Source organism: Colossoma macropomum, unplaced genomic scaffold, assembly GCF_904425465.1.
Source record: "Colossoma macropomum unplaced genomic scaffold, Colossoma_macropomum, whole genome shotgun sequence".
Classification (NCBI taxonomy): Eukaryota; Metazoa; Chordata; class Actinopteri; order Characiformes; family Serrasalmidae; genus Colossoma; species Colossoma macropomum.
Genome location: NW_023494791.1, coordinates 19,539,865 through 19,567,361, shown reverse-complemented (window position 1 = coordinate 19,567,361; position 27,497 = coordinate 19,539,865). Strand labels below are relative to the sequence as shown.

The following is a 27,497-nucleotide window of genomic DNA, read 5'->3' as shown; positions in this document are numbered from 1 at the left end:
GCACAGCTTTAGTTAGTGTTGAAACATTTGAGTTTTGGCCAACTCTCACTACTTTCTTAACTCCTTCCTCAGATCAGGTACTGGAAAAGGCCATGCATAAGTGTATACTGAAGCCTCTGAAGCCTGTGGTGGAAGCAGCCCTGCACGACTTCCAGATGAGCAGCGGTGCTTGGCAGCAGCTGAAGGAGAACCTGGCACTGGCTAAAACCAAGCAGCCGGCAGAGATGGGTGTGGACGGAGCCATGCCTCCAGACCCTGTGGCCATAGAGAAGATCCGCCACAAGTTCCACAACATGAGCAAGATGTACTCACCTGAGAAGAAAGTGTCACTCCTACTGCGCGTCTGCAAGCTCATTTACACTATCATGGAAGATAATTCAGGTATGAAAAGGTGCTTGTAAATTGTTCAGACCCATCCTCTTAAAAATAAAGGTGCCAAAAAGGGTTCAAGAACCTCCACATTATATAAAGCTTTTTAAGTTTTTCTATATGTCCAAGGCAGTAACCATTTAGGAGCCTTAATCTATAAGATTGTGTAGTATGAGTGATTTTTACTTAGGAGAAATTTTCATAGGATAAATTAAACTTGCCACACTATGATTTATATTCAGTTGGGCAAATAATCATTATATCTTCTGACCTGTTTGTCTCTGTCTGTGTTATTATAGGGAGAATGTATGGGGCAGATGACTTCTTACCCATGCTGACCTACGTGTTGGCCCAGTGTGACATGCCTCAGCTGGACACAGAGATTCAGTACATGATGGAGTTACTAGACCCCTCACTGCTGCATGGAGAAGGTATCTTTATATTTAACACCCTCCAGTTACACACTCTTTTGACTGATATGCAAGGTGCTACATCAAAAAGAGTACCACATAGATAGCCTAGCTAAGCTAGAGGTTTAACAGTTTGTTGACATTTTGAATCAATGGTGCTCAAACCACTCTCCTCCTGTCTTTGTTTGTAGGTGGATACTACTTGACCAGTGCATATGGAGCCATGTCTCTCATTAAGAACTTCCAGGAGGAGCAGGCTGCACGGGTGCTGAGCTCAGAAACCCGTAACACACTTCACCAGTGGCACCGCAGACGCACAGCCCAGCGCACCGTGCCATCTGTGGATGACTTCCAGGTGAGATTCCTTCCACATACCATCGCTCTGCTGCTCACGCTACACAACATTTATTACTTGCAGTCTATTAACTTGTCAACGTAGTGGTGCACACACTAGATGTTCTAGCACAGATGAGGCCCACACATTTTCACAATATTTGACCTATTAAAGTGCCTGATTCATAACTATCATCTTGTGATAATAAACACAAGAAGTGTTTAGAACTGTCTATCACTATTTCTGTTGTATTAGTTTCTGCACTCATCTGGCGAAGTCCTTCCATATCTTCTCTTTTTCATTTTTAGACTTCACACCAAGATTGCCTTTGCCAGAGCTCTAGTAGCCTCCCCTCCATTTCCTGTTTCCACACAGAACACAGAGTGGCCTTCGCTCTGGTTGTTGTTGTTCTGTTTGTTCCCTGAGAGTTTCCTCTCACATTCAGCTCTCATTGGCTACTGCTCCTGGTTGTTTTTAGGCTTTGTCATACTTTGCTCACACTACACAATTTTGTGCCATGATAATTTTAAACCCTGGAAAACGTTGTGCCATCTTGAACAGCATACAGACTGGGCAGATTGTGTCGTTGAACTGTTTATGAACTCTGAACTGTGGTTTTTATGGGCACAATCAAATATTTGTCTCCCTTCTTTGGAAAGATGTCACAAATTCAAACAGTTGGTCTTTTAGGGCTAAAATCCTGTAGGCGGAGAGAATTACCAGCACAAACTGATTCAAACTGTTTAACTTTTCTGTGATAAGCTGTATCTGGACATAGAAAACTGAATTAAGTTTCCAAATAGTGACACATAGAGGAACATTTTAGTGTTGCTCTTTGATGGCTTAGGAGACTTAATGAAGAGTCTCCTGAAAGTCCTTACACTCTAAAAAATAATTGAGATTTTAACTTAGGTTAGTTACTGGGCTGCCTTAAGATCTAGAGTTAACTGAACTTCAAATAGTAAATGAACAAAACAAGAATGTGTTTTATGTCCTGTGAACTTATTATTACTTGTATGTAAATTCAAAAGAACAAATCTCCAAATTTTAGTCAGCCTTGTAACTAACCGATTTAAGTTTAAACCCCATTTTTTACATTGTTGGAGAAATAGCATTAAACAAAAAAGTGACGTAAGGTGCAGAAGAGATAAAGGAGAGATAAACATGAGTGTTATTATGTTGGCAAATTCGAGCACAATGTGTGACTTTATTGAGATTTCTACTAAAAGTCGAGGAGACATGAGATTACTGGGCTCTTTTACTCAGGAGAAATATCTGAGCAGCAGGAGATTTGAGCAAACATCTGCTCCTTCCTTTCCATCTGATTTAATTAGTGTCTACAGAGAAACTATAGCGATATTATGGAGATATCTTTTTTTTATTTTTCTTACCTATGAGTTACTGTTAAAACTATAAGAGAGGGTCGTCCAAGTATTACATAGTACAACATCTAACATTGCAGTTATGCTATGATATTTATGGAAAACCAGGCCCTAATGTATTTTTCTCATTGTGTGTGCAGAACTACCTAAGAGTGGCACTGCAGGAACCTCGCAGCGGCTGCACAGCCAAAACCCTCCAGGTGCGGCCGTACGCAACCACAGAGGAGGTTTGTCAGATATGTGCTGAAAAGTTTAAAGTCTCTGACCCGGACAGCCATGCCCTGTTCCTGCTGACGGAGGAGACCACGCAGCAGCTGGCCCCAGACACACACCCACAGAAGATCAAAGCAGAGTTGCACAGTCGCCCTCAGGTGCAGCCTTTTTACTTTGTCTATCGCCGCATCCAAAACCTCAACCTGACTGTCCCCACAGATGAACTCAATGGCAACTCGGTGCCTAATTGTGCCTGAAGCCTCTGGAGCCTTCAGGTCATCCACTGCCCCTCCTACTCTATTACTGCCTGTCTTTCCACAGCAGGACACTGTTGCTGTGCTGTTTTTGAAACGTTTATGTCTGAAGGAAACGGAAAATGTTGCTGGGCTGGGAAGAAAGAGGGAAGGAAGGATGTGTCTGACAGATGCAGCATTTTCTTCTCTGCTTTGTCTTGGCTATTTCTGAATCTTTTTAGGAAGTGGCACGCGACCATGACATGTGAGGGTAGCCATGTTTGTGTACGCTACATTAAAGTCTTCAAGGTGTTTACTGGTGAGGTACAGTATGTTCATGGTCATTTCAGGCCTATTTAATATCTTCTTGTCAGGATGTTTTTTTTTTTTCTTTTCTGGGCATTGCACTTTCCATACTGCAACATGCTTCTCTCACACTCAGTATTGCCTTTCTGAGAAATAATACTGTGTTTCATACGACTGCTCTGTCATAAAGAGCAAGACATACTGTGCATGTGTAATGGCTTGGATTGACTTGAGGATGCTGTTTACCTCACCATCTGGGCATGTTCACTAATGTAAGCAGCTCCTTTACCATGGATGTACATGGACGGATATCCATATCAACACTCCAACCTAATATTTTTTATATAGTGAAAATGTAATTCATAGCATTGTTTTTCTTCATGCAGTTGCTGGTAAACTGCTTTCTTTTTTTATATATATGAAGTTAGTATAATATTGCATGTTTTTATTTGTTGGTGAGAAAAGATCAATTAAAAACCAGGTATTGTTGCCAGTGATATTTTATCCTCTTTTATAAATGAAATCAGTCAGCTCTGGTAGTCGATCATTAGTACACAAATCATTGTTTATGCTCCTCTCCCTGTTTATTTATAATACGTTTTAGGATAAAGATGGAATAAAATCATGAGACCAAGTTCTACAAAATACTGTACTACTGACAAGCTGAAGGCTTGTGTGTGAATATGTCTCCTCTGCATTTCTGTTGTTTGTTGTCTTCTGTGGCAAGTTTCTGTAAGTGTGCAATGAGATATGCGAAGGTTTTCTGCAAGTAGGCAGGTTTACAGGAATAGGATATACTGTGTGAAGAGGAGAAGTAGAAAAAGACAAGGTGAAGAGAAGAAAAAGAGTGAAATTACCTTAGTTATAAGAGGAACATCATGAGTCTTTTTTTCTCACTGTAAAGTATGATCAGGGAATCATAGGCTTAATGGAGGCTTTTTTTGTTTTTCATAACTGTATGCATACCTACAAATATTAAGAGTTACCAAGTGTGAAATTTTCTACTAAAGTGCTGTGGGTTTGTTCTGACTTTAACTCAGGACACTGAGACTGTTTTTGTTAAAGAGACATAGGTGGGTTTTCTGTCAAATGATTGGATCAATGAAATGCTCTAACCCCTAGTATTGATAGAAATACTTGTCATGTCTGGAAATACACCTTAGCAGTGATGTTAAAACGTGTCCTTTTTTAGGTTTGTAATGTAAATGTAATTTTAACAAGATATTTTAATTATGTTAAGTATGTATTTATATGTGATCTGTGCAGGGATTATCACAGATTTTCTGAAAAAAAAAAAGAAAAACCTCAATTGTATTAAAGTGTATTCTTTTGCAAATCCTCCACTATCAGCACTCCATTAAGAGTCAGTTTGTCATGTGGCATTTATTCTTGAACAATACTCTTTTGCACACAATAAATCGTGAATATGCATTTTGTCTGATGTTTCCTGCATCTGTTATTTCTTACATATTATGAATTAACTAACTTTTATCAGAGTCTATGCTTTACTCTGTGCCATGACATTTTTTTTCAAAGCTGCAGTGAATAGAAAACCACTCACACAAGCACATCATTTGAAAGGACCTATTAGCCCTGCTGTTATGTTTAACTGTGAGGAACTATAATAATGTTCAGAATGTGTCAAATTGACCCGATACACATTTAACCATCCAAAAATAGTTTACAAATATATTTTTCTCCATAAACATTATTTGTAGCTCAATTACTGTCAGTTTAATCAATATTTGGTTTATTCAGGTTTTTCTGTTCTGGGTCAAACTGACCCTTCCAATTCAAATCACACTAAATGAGCCATAAATCCAGCAGAGAAGTTTTCATGCTCCAAAAATGATTATAAATATTTTCCTGTATTTGCCTGTTATGTTGTGGGTAAATCTGACCCGCAACTTAAAAGGAGGGTTAAGTTTGTTTAGGCGTTTCTGATTTTATGAAAATATTTATAAATGACAAAAGCAAATGACTCATGCCAAAAAAGCACCGTGTCTGGCAAATAAAGAGAAACTTTATTCCTCAGGTGTGAAATTGTTCATTTTTTTTTCTTTTGTTGGGGGTTGTGGAGTGGGGGGCATTTTGGTGTGTGAATCATTTGGCTACCTTTGCCATGTATAATTATTGGTTTGACCTATGCAAGTCTAAAAGTCTTCAGTGCACTCTGTATTTAAGATTAAGATCCTCGTTTATATTTCATATGTGATATATATCTGACAGCTGTATATATGTGTATGTGTATATATATATATATATATATATATATATATATATATATATATATATAATCAATGACACTCACACAGCTGTCAGAATAGCTGTGATAGAGCTGCAGGACTGAAGAAGCTGAAGTTGAAGAAATACTTGATAGCATGAAGCAGAAGCAAAGACAGTATGCAGTGTGTTTGGAGGGGGACACAAAAAGGGAAGAAAAGGGAGTGGCGTGAGTTTTTTATTTATTTATTTTTTCCTTGTCCTTTGAGAGCACATTTCTTCTTATGTCATTGGCCACTGACTCTAGGGGGAAACAAGCCAACAGCACCCCCCAGAACAGCGGTGGGCTGGATTTCGTTGACTAGGAAAGGAAGAAAAGGTTTTTGTTCGCTTTTTTATGTTTTTCCATTGTTTTTGTATGTGAAGGCAAGTAAATGGAAAATCAAATCCTTAGAAATACTGACTAAACCACACACCTTTATTTCACATAAACACATCAACTTCTTTTCTTCGTTTCTTTTCAAACTCATCCTCCAGGGAAGGCACTTCCCGTGAAATTATGAGGGTGATTTATTGGTTAATGGTTTGCTGGAGAGATGTGGCTCCATCTAGTGGTATTTGTAGTGCCTGAAATGTCAACGCAAGGGAAAATCAGCTGTTTTTATTTCATAGCGTAAAAGGCCAGTGCTGTGCTAATAAGTACATAAATACATAAATGAATGAATGAATAAATAAATAAATAAATAAATTAATTAATTAATTTTATTGATAGGTTAGATAATTCCTCTGAATACCCAGATTTTGGCGTTCAGGTGTGATATAGCCAACGAAGAGGGAAATGTCTAATGCAGACGTTTCCTCATCCCTTGAGATTTATTAAATTTTGATTTTAAGCTTGTTGTTGTGTTACACTTTGGTTCGGCAAATAATAATTCCGATTTCAAAACCTTCTGAACACAAACCCGTGCTGCCCATATGACTTTTATTTTGAAAGTGCCGGGAGCGGCAGTGAGACGCCGATGTGCGGCTGAACAGTGGAGAGTAAACAGTTGTCTCAGCAGGCTGCAGATGCACCATGAAGCAGTCAGCATCGGATTCAGAAACCGATGATTATGAGCAGCCTCTGCTCCATCGAAAACAGGACGATGACATAAAAAGAGGTGAATATTATGTTTGAATGTGTTCTTTAACATGGGAACTCATTTTAGTAGCTGGTTAGCGGAATAGGTAACGTTAACGTCAGCGCACAGCAAAACAATAGGCGGTTTAACTAGATTAGGTGTCCAGTCTAGACAGTTTTTCACATTTTATTTCTGCTTTTCCATTTCTGTGTATATTTTTGTCCTCTGTCAGTGTCACTGACAACATATAATTCTACTATCTGTTCCGTCGATTTATTCCCACTGTGGAGGAACTAGCTAGCTAGCTGGATAACGTTAGCTAGCTAAATTAGCGTTAAGTAGTTGTATATAAGTCGTTTGTGTAATATTGACTTTCAGACCAAACTGTACAGCACGTCACACACTTTTCGTATACGACCTGCAAAATCGTAACCGTTACGTATTTAATCAATTCAGAATGTGGCCAAAATATTTCCAAACCTAGGGAGTCTTAAATATTTTCACTGCAAGATTAGTTCGTCGCTGTACACTAGGCTGTCAGCTGACCTAGTCATGATGTTTCTTTAATAGAGATCGTCCCTCGAATCAGTGTTTGACTACAGCTTTCCAACGACACTCAGCTCGATGTCACGGGACAGGAAGCTGCACTGCAGACCTTTACAGTTTCTCTGGTCAGGCGGTTCATGTTAATCCCGCACTGCAGCTTCAGCACGAGAGGAATTAAACTATCGTTAAGTCATATTTCTGTGCGTGTGTTTGTTCAGCATGCAAGCCTTTAACAACTGCTTACATGTTGTGTATTACTAATTATGTTAATTTAGGCATGAAAACAGCAGTGAGGACTGAGAAGGGTGTGAACACATCCGCATTGTACACAGTACAGTTATTACCTGTACTGTTATCCTTTAACATGCACACAGTAGAACACTTGTAGGCAGGTTAAATCATAGTACAATTAACTACTCTTTGAATTACTAATGTTTGAATATTATCTAACGACGTTTCATTGATTTCTTTTTTCAATTCCTCGTGAAGATTGTTAATTATAAACGTATACCGGTGTTCTAAGAATGTCCTACCTATCGAGTGGTCCTACTGAGCATGCGCATATCATTACTATAGCGTACTAACCTAATGTTTTAAACGTTTTATTGTGTTTTTTAATGTTAATTCAGTACAGACTCAGCTTAATATTATTATAGCCCCTGATAAGGTGATTTTAGATGAGCAAAAAATTCTAATTATTATTTTAATGCTCATAACGTTTTCTGATAAAGAAATTTAGGCTATCAAATTGTTGTACTTATAGAATTCAGTGCTGGTAGCATTTTCTGATTGGGTCATATAGGCCATCAAAATATCCTAGCTACAGTTTTATGTAGAGAGCTGCCTAAAAATATGCAGTACAGTAGGACATTTCAACAAGGTAGCACAATTCGTCAGAACCCTGGCCGCTTTAGCTTCCCATTTAAGAGAACTCTTTAGGGACTCTGAGAATATTGCTAGCCTTACTTTGGCAACCACAAACATGAAAAGTAGAAAAGTAACTGTTAGTGCTAAAAATAAAAAAGAATAAATTTAAATTGAAGAAAAAGGCTCGTCAGTATTAAATGAAGACTGATCTGATCAAATGTTTTGTTACTAATCATAGCCATATTTGTCCTCTAACTTACATAGCCTAGCAGACTGGGAAGAGCTTGTTGCTAACAGCCAGTGAGCTGTAGAAGAAGCACACAGCTGTGGCCTAAACTACCTTTAATGTACTTCTGAACAACACAGTCACATGATTTTCAACAAGGCTCACTCGTGTTTATAGGAGCGTGATGGTTATGTTATTCCTTTATCATGAGAGAAGAGGAGTGTCAGTAACGAGGAGTCTGTGTTCTTTTCTTACTGAATTCTGGGAAGTAGGTAAAGTGATGTCAGCCTCCTCCTATCATTAAATCATTTGTTTTTTAGAAAAATGTTAGGTGGTTTATGTCTGTGTAAACCTACCCAAGTTAGCTTATTTATAAGATGGGCCAAGATATAGTTATCGTACAAGACCTGAGGACCTGGGAAGATGTCAGTCCACCATGGTGTGCTGGTGGTCCTTCGCTGCTGAACTGGTCTGGTCTGGTGTCATTTGATCTAGATTTGGTCATTAGGCACTGTTTAGCTACTGCTTTGCTTTGTCCAAATGATCCCCCAGTGTCAAACTACCATCAGCTGCCTAGCATTTTATAAAGAGCAGCACTTTGCCAAGGAAAAACCCTTCCTTAGTAATGATTAAAACATGTGTTGAATAATATCCATCTGTGAAATTTAGTGTGAGCTGCACAGGTCACCATATGGGTGGCCAGAATAGGAACAACCTATAAACCTACATAACAAAAAAGGACCCTATGTGAAATGCAAATAAAACAAAAAGAAATGATTTGTAACTTCACTTTGACCTTTATTTATATGATAACAGTACAATGACAAGATAGTCTTTTACCGTATCAGCTTCATTACTTTTGTAAATATATGCTCATTTTGAAACGACTAATGCCTGCAGCGCATTCCCAAAACAAGTTAAACAGGTGCTGCAACCATGCTTGGGTATAAAGGGATCATTCAGGGCAGACCTAGTTCTTTATGATCAAAGATGGACAGAGTCTCACAACTTTGTATCCATAAGTGCAAATTAAGATTGTACTATGCACAGTGGAAGCAATGTTAAGAAACACTGCCAGTTTCTCTGGTCTCAAGCACATCTGAAATGGACTGATGCACAGAGGAAACGTGTATTGTGGCCTAAAGAGTCTACTGAGTCTACTGTTTATAGAAATTATGGACATCATATTCTCCAGGCCATCCAGATTGTTACCAACGTAAAGTTCAATAGCCAGGGTCAACAGGGCTTATACTGGTTCTTACATAAATTGTTGCATAACCTATCTACAGTTAAAATAATGTCACTAGACACTGTTGCAGCTGTCCTTGTTGAGGATGAATTGACACTTTCAGAAAGTGTTAGGTTCAGTAAGTATTTCAGTTTTACTGTTCTTTGCCAGGGTTCGCCATTGTTTCCTGTTTGGTGTTTGTTATGATAGGAGACAACTGAGCTCTCGCTGGAGCTTTCAGGCACCAATAACAGCATACAGATTATGTGCTGCTTATGAATGGAATGGAAACCGCACCCAACGTGGCACAACTGGCGCATGTGCTGGGTGGATACAGGAGCGCACCCTTATTTAAGAAACTTAAGACGGTAATTCTATTATTCAGTAGTAGTATCAATACATGCCTCATTTAGGGTGCTAAATCAGTAAACAATTTGAGTGAAAAGAAATTTGAATTTCTTAGTATTTGGTATGTAACCCTTTTGCTTTAATGACAGCATGCACTCGAGCTGGCATGGTCTCTACAAGTTTGTGCAAAAGCTTCTGACGAGCAGATCAGATCCTCCTGAGAGCCGTCCAAACATGGGCTTCAATGGAAGAGATTAAACTTTTCAAATATCTGATCTTATTGTACAAAGGCCTTAAGATGGCCAGTGTCACAAATGTGCCTACGTTTAAATAGTGACTTAAAAATAGTGCATAGACTTTTGGATGCCACTGTATAAAGGGAATAGTGACAATTGTCAGTGTTGTGCTGTTAACGTATTGCTATTCATATTGTTATACATATTACATGTGTATAGTACAAAATTACAATATTGAATAAAATATATATATTGTTATATGAATTGTTGAACAGAAAAAAAGAATGACAGATGCACTGATCATGAATTTTTATAGCCAATTCTGATTTCTTTGCAGCAGAATTGGGTGATGGCTGTTTTTTTTTGTTTGTTTTTTTTTTGTTGTTGTTTTTTCCAAACCTGAAGCTCACGCAGTGTGGGCTAAAGGAACATATGAAACACACTAACATATTTCTAGTACTTTTGCAACATAATTATTTATGGTGTTTTCTATTTAAATAACTTGAATCAAATCAAGTGCTTTCAAATTAATATAATTAATATATTAATTAAAATTAAATACTATTAATATAAAATCCACCTGGTATTTTAGCACATTGCATCATGCATAATTATACTTTCACATTTTGGTACAAGTGTAGCAGCGTTCAGATAGTGTGAGTGCACCTGACTCACATTACTTACTTCACTAACCAAGTTCACAAGAGTGCTCATTTACTGTACATTACAGCTCACAAGTCATACAAAGATGATATTTTTGGTCAAATATACTTAGGAACAACAATTTTAGCTATGCATTTCCTGTTGCTAATGTCTTAATGTTTTGTTTAATTTCACATATAAAGCTCAAAATTTTGTACAATCATATCTAAACCGTAAATTTTGATTGTCTCATGTAAACCTGCCATTAAATTAACCTCCACACAGTGACATACAATGGGTGTCTCATTTGTTTTAACTATGTAAGTGTTTAAATCCTTCAACGTTTCAGTTTTCGTCTCTTCAGTTTCCGAGAATCTTCAAGACACCGCTTGTTTGAACTGTGTATCTACACCAATGGGATTAGTTTGCATTGCAAAATGTAGTCTACACTGCAATAATGTTCTAAGAATGAGTTGGCAGTCAGTTAGCGAAGGCGTGTCTGTGGTCTCTGCTACAGTCATGCAGTTAGTGTACACAACACAGGGGCACTGATGTTCAAAGGTAGCAGTATGTATCAGTCTGCATATTTCTATGCACTACACAACATTCATCGCAAGCTTATGCTTTATACGTGTTCCTTTGTTCCCACAGCTCCGGTGCTCTGCTCTTCACGCTATGGCCTTGCCATACTGTCCTGTTATGGGTTCTTTGTGGCATATGCACTGAGGGTGAATCTTAGTGTGGCAATGGTGGACATGCTAAACAGTAGCAGCAGCAGCAGTGGTGCCAATGACTCCGTCTGCCCAAGGCACAGCAGTCCTGCACGCCCCAAACACAACCACACAGTAAGAACTGTTTTTTACTAAAACATTTTCTTAAAAAGTCAATTATACTAGTCTTAAAAAGAGTTTAGAAATATGCTGTGGTATCCAAATTCACCTTGATTTTATTTTAGTTTGCAGTCATAGATGTCAGTATGTGATGACACTCTTTAAAAAGTGTGAAGTACACAATGATATGTTCACCCTCCTCAGGCCAGCGTGTATGACTGGGACTCGGAGACTCAGGGCTGGATCCTGGGCTCCTTCTTTTATGGCTACATAATCACTCAGATACCAGGTGGCTACCTGGCACGCAAGTATGGTGCTAAGTGGCTGCTGGGCTTTGGTATCCTGGGAACTGTGATCTTCACTCTGCTCACTCCTGTGGCTGCAGACTTGGGTGCTGGCTACCTCATCGCAGTCAGGGTGTTGGAGGGCATAGGGGAGGTAACGTTCCTTCTTTTGAATTGAGAGTGTGTGTGTTTGTGTACAGACATTAGCTTGTTTGGCCCAGACTGTGCTATGCTCTGTAAGTATATACAGTGCCCTCCACAAATATTGACACTCCTGGTCAACATAAGAACAATAGGACTATAAAAAACATTCAGTATTGGTTTTTCTTTCCATCTTTCATTCAAAATATTAGCAAAAATCTAACCTTTATTTAAAGTACAATGGTTGAAAGAAATAAACCTATATCTTATTTAAATCCAATCTTCTGAGTGAAATCTAATTGAAATATAATCTCATTCATATTTATGTATTTATAATGATATATGATATAGATATTATGATATAAATATGAGATGACACAGGCCAAATGCCCTGAGTCATCCATCACTATGAGAAAGACAAGAGAATACAGCAATGATGTGCAACCAAATGTTGTTGAACTGCTCAATCCAGGAAATGGCTAAAAGAAAAAAAGTTAAATAATTGAAAATTCCCATTTCCACAGGGCAATAGTTAAGAATTTTAAAGCAACTGGAGATGTTAAGAATCTGCTGGGAAGAGGACGTATGTCTATAGTGACCCCCATGCACACTGAGGAGGATGGTTTGAGTGGCCAAAAAATCTCCAAGGATCATAGCTGGTGAATTGCAGACCCTAGTTAGGCCTTGGAGTCAGAATGTCTCCCAAACTACGATCAAACGCCACCTATAAAACCTCAAGTTGTTTGGGACGGTTGCCAGAAGAAAGCCTCTGCTTTCAAGGACCAACAAACAATTTGCCAGAAGTAATTGGAACTTTCAGTGGGACCATGTTTGTAAGTTGAGACCAAAATAGAGCTTTTTGGCAACAAACACCAGAGGTGGGTTTGGCCTAGACACAAAGATAGCCATATAGAAAAGTACCTCAGTATGGTGGTGTATCTGTGATGTTTTGGGTCTGTTTTTCTTCTAAAAGCCCTGGACAGTTTATTCACATACATTGTGTCACAGACTCCATCAAGTACCAGCAGATATTAAAACAAAACCCCAGCCAGCAAACTTAAATATTAAAAATCTTTGAATATATTATATAAAAATATTTTCATGATGAGATTTTTTTTCTGTCAGTAATTGTGCAAATAAAAAAATCAAATAACGCTTAGATTTTTGTTGGTATTTTGAATCAAAGATCAAAAGAAAAAAAAGTTTTTTTTGTTCTTTTGATCTGGTAAACATGAGCAAAATGGGCTGTAAAAACATTATTTTGTATTCTTAATTAATAAAAAAAAATATTATTTTGAATGAAAGATCAAAATATTACAAAAAAGAATGTTTTTTACAGCCCATTTCACTCATGTTTACCAGGAATGTCAATAATTTGGAGAGCACTGTATATAAACATTCAAGTAGAGAGAAAAAATATTAATTCTAATTCTGTGCATTCTGTGGATGATCAGGGAGTGACATTTCCTGCTATGCATGCTATGTGGGCATCTTGGGCCCCACCACTGGAAAGAAGTCGACTGCTCACCATCTCTTACGCAGGTACAACATGACCTGTAACAATTAATGTCTTTAAGGTGCTTAACAGTTTGTCTAAAAGAAGTTAAATTGTCTTTTAGGTGCCCAGCTTGGCACTGTGGTAGCCCTCCCCTTGTCTGGCCAGATATGTTTTTACTTGGACTGGACATATGTTTTCTACATTTTTGGTAAGGCTTGTTTTGTGTTTTGGAAACATATATATACACAGTGTCTCCAAGTAGTATTCAACCCCCTGCAGATTTTGCAAATTCAACAAGTTGCAAATAAGTTAGAGCCTTCAAACTTTGAACAAAAGTAGCACTTATTAACAAATGCCTAAATATTAAAAACAGGATCAATTATTATTCAACCCCTAGGTTTAATATTTTGTGGAATAACCCTTGTTTGCAATTACAGCTATTAATCGTTTTTTATAAGACCTAATCAGGCCGGCACAGGTCTCTGGAGTAATCTTGGCCCACTCCTCCATGCAGATCTTCTCCAAGTTGTCTAGGTTCTTTCGGCATCTCTTGTGGAGCTCCTTCCACAAGTTTTCTATTGGGTTAAGGTCAGGAGACTGACTAGGCCACTGCAACACCTTGATCTTTTCCTTCTTAAACCAGGCCTTGGTTTTCTTGGCCGTGTGCTTGGGGTCATTGTCCTGTTGGAAGATGAAATGACGACCCATCTTAAGATCCTTGATGGAGGAGCGGAGGTTTTTGGCCAAAATCTCCAGGTAGGCGGTGCTATCCATCTTTCCGTGGATGCGGACCAGATGGCCAGGCCCCTTGGCTGAGAAGCAGCCCCACAGCATGATGCTGCCACCAGTCATGCTTGACTGTAGGGATGGTATTCTTGGGGTCGTATGCAGTGCCATCCTCTCGCCAAACGCCCCGGGTGTGGTTGGCACCAAAGACCTCGATCTTGGTCTCATCAGACCAGAGAACCTTGAACCAGTCTGCCTCAGAGTCCTCCAAGTGATCATGAGCAAACTTTAGACGGGCCTTGACATGACACTTTGAAAGTAAAGGTACCTTACGGGCTTGCCTGGAAAGGAGACCATTGCGGTGGAGTATGTTACTTATGGTATTTATTGAAACCAATGTCCCCACCACCATGAGATCTTCCCGGAGCTCCCTCCTTGTTGTCCTTGGGTCAGCCTTGACCGTTCGGACAAGCCTGGCCTCGGCACGGGAGGAATCTTAGAAAGGCTGTCCAGGCCATGGAAGGTTAACAGTAGTTCCATAAACCTTCCACTTCCGGATGATGCTCCCAATGGTGGAGACAGGTAGGCCCAACTCCTTGGAAAGGGTTTTGTACCCCTTGCCAGCCTTGTGACCCTCCATGATTTTGTCTCTGATGGCCTTGGAACGCTCCTTAGTCTTTCCCATGTTGACTATGTATGAGTGCTGTTCACTTGATTGGGGAGGGGCTTTTATAGTCAGAAAAGGTGGGAAAAACCAGATAATTAATCCAAGCATGTGAAGCTCAATGTTCTTAATGCCTCAATTACTTCTTAATACTTGAGGGAACCAAACAGAATTCTGGTGGTTTGAGGGGTTGAATAACAATTGCCCCTCTGATAAACTTTGCGAAATTTTAAAAAATTAATAAACAGAGGAATAACATTCTTTTTTGCCCATCTACAGTCCAAATTTCACAATGCTAAGTTAACTCCAAATGTGTAGACCTGCAAAATCTGCAGGGGGTTGAATACTACTTGGAGGCACTGTGTGTGTGTGTATATATATATATATATATATATATATAGCTACTGCAACAAATCATTGCATCTCCATTTATTTATTTTTAAACACACACACACCTTACTGCAGTCTGAACAAAACCTTGTATCTCTATTTTTGCCATTTTTCAGCCTGTTACCTTTTACATTGTGTGTAAATTTCATTAGGAATAAACCAAAAGAAATGGCCCAAAATAGAGCTGTTGTCAGAACAAAACTTTGTGTATCTATATTTATATACAATGTGAACACAAAATGGACATATAGAAGTTCAGGATAACTTCACATTACAATTCAACAACTTCCATTCAAAGTTAAGAATGTTTTTTCCTCCTCCTGTAAAGCATTTTGGAGATTTCATTCTGACTATATGCAAAACGCAAGATCATACATTTATTTCATTAATTCAGTGTGTATTCTGGTTGCATTGTATTATTTTTCCATCTGATTCATTTCTGTTTTTGCAGGAGCTGTTGGTCTTCTGTGGTTTATCCTGTGGGCTTTTCTGGTCAGCAACAGTCCTAGTTCACACAGGAGAATATCTGAGACGGAGAGGACCTACATAACAGCCTCTTTAAAAAATGAGGTAGTCATTTTTTCTGTCAGACATATTTTTTAATCCCTGTTCTGAATGGATGGAACTCGTTAGTTAATGCAACAGTTGATATACTATGTATGCACATTGTAACCATTCATTTGTCTTTCTGCTGCAGCTTTCTCCAACCTCAGACTACATACCATGGACATCCATCCTCACATCTGTGCCATTATGGGCCATAGTTGTTGCGCATTTCTCTTACAACTGGACATTCTACACATTACTCACTCTCTTGCCCACCTACATGAATGACATACTGGGCTTCAGCATTAAGCAGGTTGGTGTAAAATACTTAAGACTCCTCCATGCTTATGGGATGATAATATGTAATTCATAAAGGATGCTGCCCATTTCAGTTTGAATGGCTGCACATGGGTGCTTATGAGCTGTGCACAGTGAGCTGTGCAAACAGTGGATACATCTCACTGTCAAAGCCCAAAGGTCAATTTATAAATTGAACTGTCATCCTTTAAAATGTTTTAACTTGGTTTGTGTTATTTTAGAATGGGATGCTCTCTGCTCTGCCTTACTTGGGCTGCTGGTTATTGTCAATGGGAGGAGGCCAGTTGGCAGACTACCTGAGGGAGACCTGCCTCTTTCGCACTGTTATTGTACGCAAGGCCTTTACTATCATAGGTGAGCAATTTATAATCCCCCACAGAGCTGTTTGTTTGTGAGAGTGAGTGGTGCTGTGAAGAAGAGCATGATGCCATCGCAGGAAGATTAGGGAAATTCCAGATGTTGAGATGTTGTCTTTCACTTTTATTGTTGGAACGTTAATGAGAATATGACCCTTGACATTTAGGTTTATTACTGTTATTATACTGGCGTGTGTGTGTGTGTGTGTGTGTGTGTGTGTGTGTGTGTGTGTGTGTATATATATATATATACACACACACACACACACACACGCAAGTAAATATATAGAAATAAAATAATTCGATTTATATTCTGTATTGACATGCTTAAGTTTCCTGTTTCTTTCAATGACAAAAACATGGCAAAACAATAGTACATGCACAACAATACCTTTTCATCAAATTCAAGTTATAAATGATGTCCTCTTCTACATAGAAATACAAAATGTGGCATTGATTGAAAGTTTGCATTGTTATTGCATGCAAAAATGCAGTTTCAGTGTGTGAGTTTAGAAGCCACCATTTCAAGTGAATATCTTATGTTAACATGTTTCTGTAATTATCTTTTTATTGCAGTAAAGTCGTCTGTCATATGACATGATCTTTGTTACAAACTATTATGCATCATCAGGTAGATCTTGGTTACAAACCTCTGCATTCTCTGTTTCAGGCATGATGGGGCCCGCTGTGTTCCTGGTAGCAGCAGGGTACACTAACTGTAATTACATCATGGCTGTTATTTTCCTCACCGTCTCTTCATCTCTGGGTGGCTTCTCAGCATCCGGCTTTAACATCAACCATCTAGACATTGCGCCATCGTAAGGCTGTATTTGCAAAATTCTTTTTTAGAAGCAACAATGAAGTTGTTTAAAGGTATGTAATATATTTTCAGTACTGTTAACATTCTCTCCTCAGATATGCTGGAATTTTACTTGGAATCACAAACTCCTTTGCAACTATACCAGGCATGGTGGGTCCTGTGATAGCAAGATCACTGACCAAATCTGTAAGTCTTTTTTTTTTTCCCTCTGTACTTCCTGTATCATTATGGTCAAATTTCCTCAAGAGATTACACTGCAGAAGGGATATGCATAGAAGGGATGTACAGTCAGAATCAGCAGAGTTTTGCTCCAAACAAGCAATTAGCCTATGCACCCATGTTTTCATTTAGCCTGCATAGTGTTTGCTCTGAGTTAAATAAAATATGAAAATAACAATTGGCCTAAAAAGAAATCAGAATAGGACACATCCCTGTACAGTATAGTGTGTATAGTGATGTCAAATGGCTAGTGTGTTTTAAGATATAGGATTTAGGCAACAGGCCTAAACTTAGCAGTGTTCAAAAAACGCAGAATGCAAAACTTCAACAAATCATGCAGCATGCAGTTTTAGCAGTAATATCAGTCTGTACTGGTGGTGCTGAGCCCCAGTGATCTAACATAATAGCCAAACATGATCTTGTCCAGTTGTGTTGACCTTTCCTATTAACTGATGTGAAGTGCTCCCTGCCAAGAACCTTTCTTGTGTGTCCTTAAGTGCTCAGATCAAAGTAATAATTATATTTATCTCATGCAACAAAGTCTTTACAGCATTGTCACTGGAATCTATGTTTAGGTTATGTATTTATTTTATTTTTAGAACACCATTTTAGAGTGGCGAACAGTTTTCTTCATCTCAGCTGGGATAAATCTGTTTGGAGCTCTCTTTTACACACTGTTTGGTAAAGGTACAGTACAGCCCTGGGCAGTCCACAGAGTGCATATACAGTGAAAGAAGACTTCTTTTAGGTACTAAGTGGGAAAATGTTTAAGACTTCAGTGGACTTAATTCAGATGATTCCATTTGAAATCTTCAGCACAACTGATTTAATGTTAATTTTTTTTTCAGTAAACTTCTCTAGTGAAGTTTACCTCTAAAATGGGCTTCCAGCAACACCAATTTAATGCCATGTCCTTTTTTGTTCAGTTCATTTGGCTGTTAAGCAAACCTGTTCTAGGTAAAATGATGCTCTTATAAGTCATGTTGTCTGTTATTTCACTTGTAAGTAGCCACAATGATAACCAACTAACAAGCTTATCCATGTTAATAATACACCTCTGATTACATATTCAAGGAGGACATTCAAATGCCCATTCTTCATTTGCACTTTCAATAACAAAGTGCAGTAGTAATGTTTTACATGTAAATGACTGTAATGGACATTATCTACAGAAAACTTGCAGGTGTTGCTTTTTTTCCACCGTAGTAACACTCCACAGTCCTTTTATCAACTGACTGATAAGTTAGACACATCATTCTATTTCTATTTAGAATTATTAAGTGCCAGCTGTAAGCATTGTGAAGATGGTGGGAATATGGTCCTTTAACACACCTTCATTCCATTGACTTCAATATGTACATAGCCAGATCTGTTAAGATAGTGAATTCTTAATGTTACAGACTGTAATCTTTTGAAGCATCTTGGGAATCAATTTGAATGAGTTTTCCTCTTCTGTGTTTTTAAAAGTACAACATAGGCTTCTCATAAAACACAATTGCTATCTTTCATGTGTCACTCTATAAGCTATGATGGATTTAAGGGCCTTATTTTCTTCTTCCTGTTGTGCCTTATGTTCATCAGAAATCCCTTTTCATTAGTCTCAACATTTCTTATGGTCAGGCTTCCACAGTAGAAACAGTTAGTACATTATAAAACAGTCGCACATGCTTTCTGAGATTTTTCTATTGTTTCACATTCTAATTGTTATATTGTTATTTGATGCCATAAAAAGGGAATTGGAGTATTTTGTTTACTTGTTTTTTATTACTTTTGTTTACTTAAAACATTAATTCAGATTTCTCAGGAATAAATTCTGTGTAAGAATGAATTATGAGAAAATAATCCTTCAAGGAAAATAAATAATTCCTCCCAATGCAGGTATAAATGTTTTGATGCAGTGTATATATATAAGCCATCTGTCGGGATTGAGGAGGAAATTCTTGCATCTGTATTATTGCTTTTTGGCCAGAAAAGCTGTTCAAAGAAAATAAAGGACATTTATTGATGATGCCTGGTTTGGACTCATTTGTTCATGTAGTGTTGGTCATTAATAAAAAAAATGATGAATTGCTCCTAATTCAAGAGCTTTTAGTATTTGTTCATGTAATAGAATGTAATGTCCTCTACAAGCTTATATAACACATTCTTTGGACAAAACAGTTTTTAGTATCAGTCCACCGTCCTCAGTGTTCTTAGTCTGCCATCATGTACGTGGCTGTTGCGCATATGCCATCAAACTGACTCATGCTGTATACCTGCATTTGTTTAGAGTAATCTTAAACAATAGTCAGTGTCGTTTTTTTTTTTTCTAACAGCAAAGCTAAGGAGAGCAGAAGGTAACCTAGTGTCTATGCTTGGTGTTAGTGATGTGGCTGCGCCTGTGCTGTAGCTACTGCGCAGTCGCTCTGGTGCGCAATAAAAGCGGTGCGCAGACGCGCGTCCGTCTCTCCAGCAGCAGCGCGGCTCTGCACCAGCACAGGTACAGTACTGCTCCCCCGTCTGTGCGCACACCAACAGGGACGAATGGACGCCGTGTAATGCTTTTTAGGCAGTGCTGTAGCTGTGGCTTTGAATTAGTCCATACTGTGCGAAATAACATGCTGATGCTCGGATTCGACACTGTATTAGATCCAGTCAGGGATGAGAGAGAGTAAGACAGAGAATATGGCGGCAGCTGCAGATGAAGGGATTGTGCCGTTAATTCCCCGCCAGACGTCTGAGTGGTCTCTGTGCGTTGCACACGGTAGCTAATGTGGTAGAACGTTCCAGAACCGAAGACATTAATGAAAACGAATAAAGCGGTCAGTGAGTGAGGCGTTTGAAGCGCATCCCGTCGCGAGCGGCGTCATTTCGTAACCTTTTTAGACGATTGTTAGGTAAGTAACCTCGGCAAGAATAGCCCTTCTGTTAACCCCTGAAGTTAAGCTGGGAATTAGGCTACTAGCACTATCAGCATTACGCATTTACTCCTAAAGCAAGCAGCAAGAAAGCGTCATGTGAAATTCTGTATCGACCCTTAACGCGGCGAATTCCTAATCAGTGAATATTAAGCTGTATGATAAATTATGAATGAAATGATGCTGTATGACGAAATGTTACAATTCATTCTGCATTTTGTCTTATATCTCGGAACCAAGAGCAGATAGTGAGCCGTTACATCTGGTACATCCCTTTTTATCTCAAATGGCTGCTGTAGTCTTTTAACTAGGAATAGTCCTTACAAAATGGAGGTCAGCACGACTAGTGATTTCTCTAGTATTGAAGAAAGCATGCTCATCCAGTTACATCAGCCCGGTGTAGCCCGAGCTGTGTGACTAAGCCAGCAGATGTCAAGCATTTGCAAGACGGCAGGAGCAGAGGAGGGTGTGGGACAGCATAATGAGCAGAGAGACTCGAGAAAGAAGGGCTTTTGTGCTTCATGCCGCCTGGTGTCACCTATCATGCTCACGAGTAACACGACAAAAGAAATGTTAAAGAAAACATGCTTTTAGTCTTATGTTTGCTGTGTTCCACATTACCCCAATTCAAGATGGACCCATGCTGAAACAGACTGCAAAAGAGCAGCGTGCATGTGTGTGCTCTGGTTTCTGCCCTTGTCCATGGTGCTGTAGACACTGGATATTCTCTTGTTGAGGGCTCCTTGAGCATACTGCAATCAGTACAGCACATTTGTCCATCTATTCTGAGAAATTCTTCTTCAACCACAACTGCACTTGCTTAGCTTGAACCAACGTGATACAATGGTTTGTTACATTTGTAGTATCAAATAGTTCACTTGCGTTCCTTTTTCTGCAGCAGGCTTTGTAGTGTCATCGGCAAGCTCAATATAACCCACCATGGGAAAGGAGAAGCTCCACATCAACATTGTGGTCATTGGCCATGTCGACTCTGGCAAGTCCACCACGACTGGCCACCTCATCTACAAGTGTGGTGGGATCGACAAGAGAACCATTGAGAAGTTTGAGAAAGAGGCTGCTGAGGTAAAACCGTTAAATAGAATTCTAAACTGTCAAATTTTTAGAATAAACATTTTTCTTTAATAATTCCTGCTTTAACATAATGCAAGATGCTTGTTTTCCCATATAACACACTGGATTGAATCCTGGCATTCTTACGTTATCTTCCAAAATGTTTTAGATGGGCAAGGGGTCTTTTAAGTATGCCTGGGTGTTGGATAAGCTGAAGGCAGAGCGAGAACGTGGTATCACTATTGACATCTCCCTCTGGAAATTTGAGACCAGCAAGTACTACGTCACTATCATTGATGCTCCTGGTCACAGGGACTTCATCAAGAACATGATTACTGGCACCTCCCAGGTAAGTCTTTTGCGATAATCAATGCATGTTGTTTCTTCCTTTTTTTTTAAATTAACACCAAATATGGAAATACACATTTTGTCAGTAATTTCTTTTTAAAATATTAATTCCTCATACATTAATAAGATAACTGCTATAAGTCTCACTAAAATAACCATGTTTCTGATATTTTTCCTCCCTCTGTCCTCCAGGCAGACTGTGCTGTACTGATTGTGGCAGCTGGTGTTGGCGAGTTTGAAGCTGGTATCTCAAAGAACGGCCAAACCAGAGAGCACGCTCTTCTAGCCTACACACTGGGCGTCAAGCAGCTCATTGTAGGCATCAACAAGATGGACTCCACAGAGCCCAACTACAGCCAGAAGCGCTATGAGGAAATTGTGAAGGAAGTCAGCACCTACATCAAGAAGATTGGCTACAACCCAGAAACTGTGGCATTTGTTCCAATTTCAGGCTGGAATGGTGATAACATGTTGGAGGCCAGCCCCAATGTGCGTGGGATTAGGGAACTAACAGCTCTTTTCCATAAACAAACTATATCATGAGTGAATCATCAGATCAATCCACCGTTTTGTCTTGTGCCTGAACAACATTCCTGAACATTTGTTATTAACATAAGACCATTACTGATAAAATGTGTCATTTCTATAGATGACCTGGTTCAAAGGTTGGAAGATTACTCGTAAGGAGGGGAGTGTATCTGGAACTACTCTCCTGGAAGCTCTGGATGCCATTCAGCCCCCGACCCGTCCCACTGACAAGCCACTCCGCTTGCCCCTGCAGGATGTCTACAAGATTGGAGGTGATGCATTCTGCATGAATTTCATTTATTATTGAATCAGTTGGTAGAGCAAAATATATCCTGCATTGCCATCATGATACTGAAGTTGAAATGTTAACCCACATAGGGTGAAAGTGACTGAACTTTATATATTATTAGGTATTGGAACTGTCCCTGTGGGCCGTGTGGAGACTGGCATTCTGAAGCCTGGCATGGTGGTGACCTTTGCCCCTGTTAATGTGACCACCGAAGTTAAGTCTGTAGAGATGCATCATGAAGCTCTGTCTGAGGCCTTGCCTGGAGACAATGTGGGCTTCAATGTCAAAAACGTTTCAGTGAAAGACATTCGTCGTGGAAACGTTGCTGGGGACAGCAAGAATGACCCACCCCAAGAGGCAGCTACCTTCACTGCTCAAGTGAGTTGCTTCTTTATAAAGGCTATGAGAAACCCCCAGCATTAATGCCATTTCAAAAGGTAGTTTAAACATCTGTTATAGCAGGTGTTAATAATGCCATTTGATGGGTGACCAAACTTGATGAAGTCAGCATTTTCCCATCAGGTGATCATCCTGAACCACCCAGGGCAGATCAGTGCTGGTTATGCCCCAGTGCTAGATTGCCATACTGCACATATTGCCTGCAAGTTTGCTGAGCTGAAGGAGAAGATTGACCGTCGTTCTGGGAAGAAACTAGAGGATAATCCCAAGAACCTGAAGTCTGGAGATGCTGCTATTGTCGACATGGTCCCTGGAAAGCCTATGTGTGTGGAAAGCTTCTCTGAGTATCCTCCTCTTGGTGAGTGTATGGTCACTTGCTCTCTTCTCCTGACATAGCAGTAAAATAATCAAGCCTTTACTAAAGGATGAAATAAATGTTCGTATGCACAGTGCATATGTATTTTTTATAATACACAGTCAGCCAGTGGAGGAATAAGAGGAATTTTGGTCAGTTCAGTGACTTTGTGAAGCCAAAAATTAGCAATTAGATAGAACGACTGACTCTTCTGTGTGGTTCGCAGGGCGCTTTGCTGTGCGTGACATGCGTCAGACTGTGGCCGTTGGTGTGATCAAGGGAGTTGAGAAGAAGGCTCCGACCGGTGGCAAGGTCACCAAGTCTGCTCAGAAAGCTCAGAAGGCCAAATGAATATTGTGTTTGACTGCCAACTCCAGAGTCACATATGGCAGAACAGAGGTCACCCAGCTCCATCCCATTGGCTGCTTAAACTCCATTGTCAGAGACTGGTTAATTGTTCCAATGCATCGTAAAAGTATCAGAAGGAATTAACAAAGCAGTACTCAAGACAACTTGTTTGAGTTTTAAATCCATACTATGAAACTTGTTTGTAATATTAGCTTGTTACTATTCAGAATGTGATTTTTTCACTCGGGTTATGACCATTAACACCATGTGTGATATTAAGAATTATTGAGAGGAAAAGTTACCCTGCCCTCTCCAACTCTGGAGTGCAGTTTTTAGTCTGGTTCTCACACTGTTGTCTTGCTTTTAGTGTTTGTTCGCAGTTCACTGTGTTTAGAAGTTCCGCTGCTGTTAATAACTTAAATGACTTTATGTTGTAGTCTTTTAGACTACTTTAGCTTTAAAGAAACTAAGCGGAAAATAAGAATTAATCTTTCCAATCGTCCATATCGGGCGCATGCAAATCTTTGGAGCACTGACTGAACCTCCAAGCACTTTGATTGGCGTAAAGCTGGTCCTGCACAGGCACTTGTTTTTAATTGGCTTTAGCTTCTGCACCTTACTGTTCAAAGTATTAAAATATTTCATGTCATATTAAAGATGTTCTAACCGTAACAAATGTCTGAACTTGTTTTCCCTCAAAATTAATTTTGCTTAATGCTTTTTCCTAATAATCAAGAAAAACAGACACTGAAAACATTTTACAATACAGTTCTTCAGCAACACTGACAGTTTTAAACATTAAAGTACACTCGCCTATGGTTAATCCACAATTTGCCAGAAGAGGTCACCAGAGGCCCTTCAATGTAAGCCTCAAACAAATCCTAACGTTTGATACTGCCTTAGTCAAGGGTGCTCAATCCTGCCTTGGAAAGCTACATCCTGGAGTGTCCAGCCGCCCACAATGTTTTTTTTTTTTACCTGCATACGGTAGGTTTCAGCTAAATTACGCAGGGATGTAAATCTCCAGGCGCAAGACTGGGCACCCCTGGTCTAGGTAAATGAATGTAAACAAATGCACATACATGTATTTACAAATGCATGCAAGTAAAATTCTAAAGGAAACTACATCCACTGTCCGTCGCTGCATTCAACAAACCACAGACCCAACCTCTAATTTAACGTTGGAGGCCAAATGAGGTGACACTGAACATACTTATTTCCACTCTCGTATCACAATCTATGATCCTGTAAACTGATAGGTGGGGGTTTGGAGGAATATTCACGGTTCTACTTTAGTGAAGGAGGGAGTAATAATAATAATAATAAATAATAATAATAATAATGAAAACTTAAAGGAGTTACGGTGGAACGATACTTTCGTTTCGTATCAGGAAGAAGTGAAAATTAAAAAAGCGAAGATGCGGAACGGGGAGAGCCCAGGCTGGGTTTTGCCTCCTCTGACGTCAAGACGGTTTATAAGCGCTCAGAATGAGTAAAGAGCTCCTTTTTTACACACGATGAGCGGCAGAGGAAAGAAAGTCGATGAGGCGCCAGGTGAGAGACCAGGGGCTAAAGCTCCGGGGTCCGGCAGGAGAAAAAGCTTAGCAAAGGCTGAGGAGCAGAGCAGGGGAAGCGCAGACGTGGAAGCACCCGCGGAGGCGAAGAAAAAGCCGGAGCAAAAGAAAAAGGCAGAGGAAAAGAAAAATGCAGACAACAAAGCGAGACGCGGTGCGCAGCCCCGGGACACACGACCGCCCGCTTCCAGCGAACCTCTCTGCGCATTTAACGACCAGCCATGTACTGCAAAGAGTGCAGAGGGGAAAAAAGTTCCCAGAAGTCCGCCGAAGAAAGGTAACAGCATGGACGACGATCCAGCCAGAATTCTCCAGGACACCCTTGAAAAGTTAAAGATCAGGAAAAATCAGAAAAGCGAGGCGACGAAATGCGTGAATGACATCCAGGACGCTATAAATAAACATGTGAAAGCGAGTCTGGGCTGGTGTAAAAGAATCCAGGTGCTCAAGACAGGAAGCCATTACGAAAACGTTAAAGTAAGTCATCTTGAAGATTCTTAGCTAACAGTGCTTGTCTTTTTACTGACTTGATCTTTGTTCTCAACTCTAACGTTTAACTAATTTCCAGATTTGTGAGTGTGATGAATTCGACGTGATGCTGGCCGTCTCCGTGGAGAGAGTGGACATCCAGCCTTTCGGAGAGGACGGCGCCTTCTACAGCGTGGCAATGAAGCGCCATCAGAAACATCCTTTAGACAGATTTCTCAACGAAGACAAAACCATCAGGGCCAGTGAAATGCTCAAAGAATTCAGGGATAAAGTGAAGGAAGCCGCAGCCAAGCTGCCGTGTAAGTTGTTATGAGTTAGTGGAGATGTACGCATGCGTAACTGAGCTCCTTGTGCAGCCTGTCTCCTGTTTTTGTGGTTTTAATGTTGCGGTTTTCGTTTTTTTCAGATGTTACCGTCGACAGGAAGAAGCAGGGCTGCCCAGCTGTGACCCTGCAGGTGAAGAAGGATGACTTGCTCATCTCTCTGGACTTTGTCCTGGGGCTGGAGGTGCACAGCTCAAGCTGGCCCCCTTTCACAGTGGACGGATTCAAAATCGACAACTGGCTTAGCAAAAAAGTGAAAACGGATCTTAAGCGCAAACCCTATTATTTGGTGTCCAAATACGAGGGCAGAGGCACAAGAGAACAAAACGGGGTCATCGCCAAGGGTAAGAGTCTGTAAATAATGCTATCAGATACGTAAATAAATACATTTATGGTAGATGACACTTTCTTGTTTCAAAGAGTTTAGGTATTATTAGAAGTTCTGGTTGTGAAAGAAAATGAAAAATTAAAAATCTAAAATGTGTCTCCTGGACAGACGCATGGCGCATCTCCTTTTCACATGTAGAGAAGGAAATATTGAAAAACCACGGCCATTCCAAGACCTGCTGCGAGACCCGACCATGCTGCAGGTAACCGTTACAATCCAGAGTCTGAAAGTACCTTTACTCATTCTGGCCTTATTTTCAAGGCAGTTTAATGGATGCATCACTGACTAACAAAGAGAGTTATGCAACTTTCTTTATGAACCGTTACCTTGTACATCACTACCATACAATATTAATCACAAGATTCACATGTATAAAACCTTCAGAGTGAAATACAGGAATACTGTGAGAACAGTCATCAGTGGTTGATGTTTTCTTTCAGGAAGCAGTGTCTGAAGCTGCTGAAGTACCTGGTGCAAAGACTGAAGGAGAAGTACCCAAAGGAGGCAGCTAAGCTGTGCTCGTACCATGCCAAGACCACCCTGCTCCATGCATGTGCAAACCGTGTGGAAGACAGCGAATGGGCTGCTGACCAACTCAGCCACTGCTTCCAGCTGCTCCTCCACGACTTCGAAGAGCACTTGAGGAAACAACAGCTGCCCAACTTCTTCGTCCCCTCGCACAACCTACTGAAGTCGGCCGGCATAGACAAAAAAAGCTGCAACTTACTGGCCGACTACATAGAGTACGAGCGCAACAACAGTTTTCCTCTGTTCCGCTGAGTCAAGCTCACTTCAGATGTGTGTACTTCATAAATGTATACAACTTCAGTACTTAGTGTAGTAATAGTGTAATTGTCCATCTATTATTTTATTTTACTTAAGATTATTTTTGTGTCTTTCATATAGTGGAAAATAAAGTTTTTTTTAGATTCACATATTTGTCTCTGCTTACAAAAAAAACCTACACCCACTACAGGTATATTTAGAAAATAAGCTGGTGTTGTGTGTTATA

The 27,497-nt window shown here is 39.7% G+C and overlaps 4 protein-coding genes across 7 annotated transcripts in view; all 4 read left to right on the top strand.

The window, feature by feature from the left end:
- Window positions 1–3,746, top strand: part of rin2 (Ras and Rab interactor 2) — a 46,256-nt gene extending 42,510 nt beyond the window's left edge. For all 3 annotated transcript variants that reach the window (XM_036574293.1, XM_036574292.1, XM_036574294.1), the window contains 4 exons: window positions 73–381; window positions 669–800; window positions 971–1,134; window positions 2,636–3,746. In XM_036574293.1, coding sequence (XP_036430186.1) covers window positions 73–381; window positions 669–800; window positions 971–1,134; window positions 2,636–2,965 — 935 coding nt within the window. In that variant the 3' untranslated portion in view covers window positions 2,966–3,746. The remainder of the gene's footprint in view (window positions 1–72; window positions 382–668; window positions 801–970; window positions 1,135–2,635) is intronic.
- Window positions 3,747–6,485: 2,739 nt separating this feature from the next.
- On the top strand, window positions 6,486–19,484 carry slc17a5 (solute carrier family 17 member 5). The gene is made up of 11 exons (XM_036574289.1): window positions 6,486–6,630; window positions 11,336–11,529; window positions 11,719–11,952; window positions 13,394–13,481; window positions 13,559–13,645; window positions 15,669–15,787; window positions 15,915–16,076; window positions 16,303–16,435; window positions 17,108–17,255; window positions 17,353–17,443; window positions 18,076–19,484. The coding sequence occupies exons 1-11, from the start codon at window positions 6,546–6,548 to the stop codon at window positions 18,205–18,207; spliced, it is 1,473 nt and encodes a 490-aa protein (XP_036430182.1). The 5' UTR covers window positions 6,486–6,545; the 3' UTR covers window positions 18,208–19,484.
- A 387-nt stretch (window positions 19,485–19,871) lies between these two features.
- eef1a1a (eukaryotic translation elongation factor 1 alpha 1a) lies at window positions 19,872–24,383 on the top strand. 2 transcript variants are annotated; one of them, XM_036574287.1, is made up of 8 exons: window positions 19,872–19,955; window positions 21,272–21,456; window positions 21,614–21,793; window positions 21,985–22,281; window positions 22,442–22,592; window positions 22,731–22,987; window positions 23,132–23,366; window positions 23,590–24,383. In XM_036574287.1, exons 2-8 carry the CDS (start codon window positions 21,313–21,315, stop codon window positions 23,712–23,714), a joined length of 1,389 nt encoding a protein of 462 aa, XP_036430180.1. In that variant the 5' UTR covers window positions 19,872–19,955; window positions 21,272–21,312; the 3' UTR covers window positions 23,715–24,383. The 2 variants fall into 2 exon arrangements, with proteins under 2 accessions (XP_036430180.1, XP_036430181.1); XM_036574288.1 differs by having other exon boundaries at window positions 19,911–19,955; window positions 21,275–21,456.
- A 675-nt stretch (window positions 24,384–25,058) lies between these two features.
- cgas (cyclic GMP-AMP synthase) lies at window positions 25,059–27,418 on the top strand. The gene is made up of 5 exons (XM_036573455.1): window positions 25,059–25,762; window positions 25,854–26,073; window positions 26,181–26,441; window positions 26,594–26,687; window positions 26,926–27,418. Exons 1-5 carry the CDS (start codon window positions 25,229–25,231, stop codon window positions 27,263–27,265), a joined length of 1,449 nt encoding a protein of 482 aa, XP_036429348.1. The 5' UTR covers window positions 25,059–25,228; the 3' UTR covers window positions 27,266–27,418.
- Window positions 27,419–27,497: the final 79 nt, after the last annotated feature.

What these genes read in the sequence shown, in the direction of transcription:
- slc17a5 (XM_036574289.1), top strand. Translation starts at nt 6,546, where the DNA reads ATGAAGCAGTCAGCATCGGATTCAGAAACCGATGATTATGAGCAGCCT. An exon ending in GCCCCAAACACAACCACACA is followed by an intron (nt 11,530 to 11,718) that starts GTAAGAACTGTT and finishes CACCCTCCTCAG; the next exon opens with GCCAGCGTGTATGACTGGGA. An exon ending in CAGCCTCTTTAAAAAATGAG is followed by an intron (nt 15,788 to 15,914) that starts GTAGTCATTTTT and finishes TTTCTGCTGCAG; the next exon opens with CTTTCTCCAACCTCAGACTA.
- eef1a1a (XM_036574287.1), top strand. Translation starts at nt 21,313, where the DNA reads ATGGGAAAGGAGAAGCTCCACATCAACATTGTGGTCATTGGCCATGTC. An exon ending in TTGAGAAAGAGGCTGCTGAG is followed by an intron (nt 21,457 to 21,613) that starts GTAAAACCGTTA and finishes AAAATGTTTTAG; the next exon opens with ATGGGCAAGGGGTCTTTTAA. An exon ending in TGATTACTGGCACCTCCCAG is followed by an intron (nt 21,794 to 21,984) that starts GTAAGTCTTTTG and finishes TCTGTCCTCCAG; the next exon opens with GCAGACTGTGCTGTACTGAT.
- cgas (XM_036573455.1), top strand. Translation starts at nt 25,229, where the DNA reads ATGAGCGGCAGAGGAAAGAAAGTCGATGAGGCGCCAGGTGAGAGACCA. An exon ending in GCCATTACGAAAACGTTAAA is followed by an intron (nt 25,763 to 25,853) that starts GTAAGTCATCTT and finishes ACTAATTTCCAG; the next exon opens with ATTTGTGAGTGTGATGAATT. An exon ending in GAGACCCGACCATGCTGCAG is followed by an intron (nt 26,688 to 26,925) that starts GTAACCGTTACA and finishes GTTTTCTTTCAG; the next exon opens with GAAGCAGTGTCTGAAGCTGC.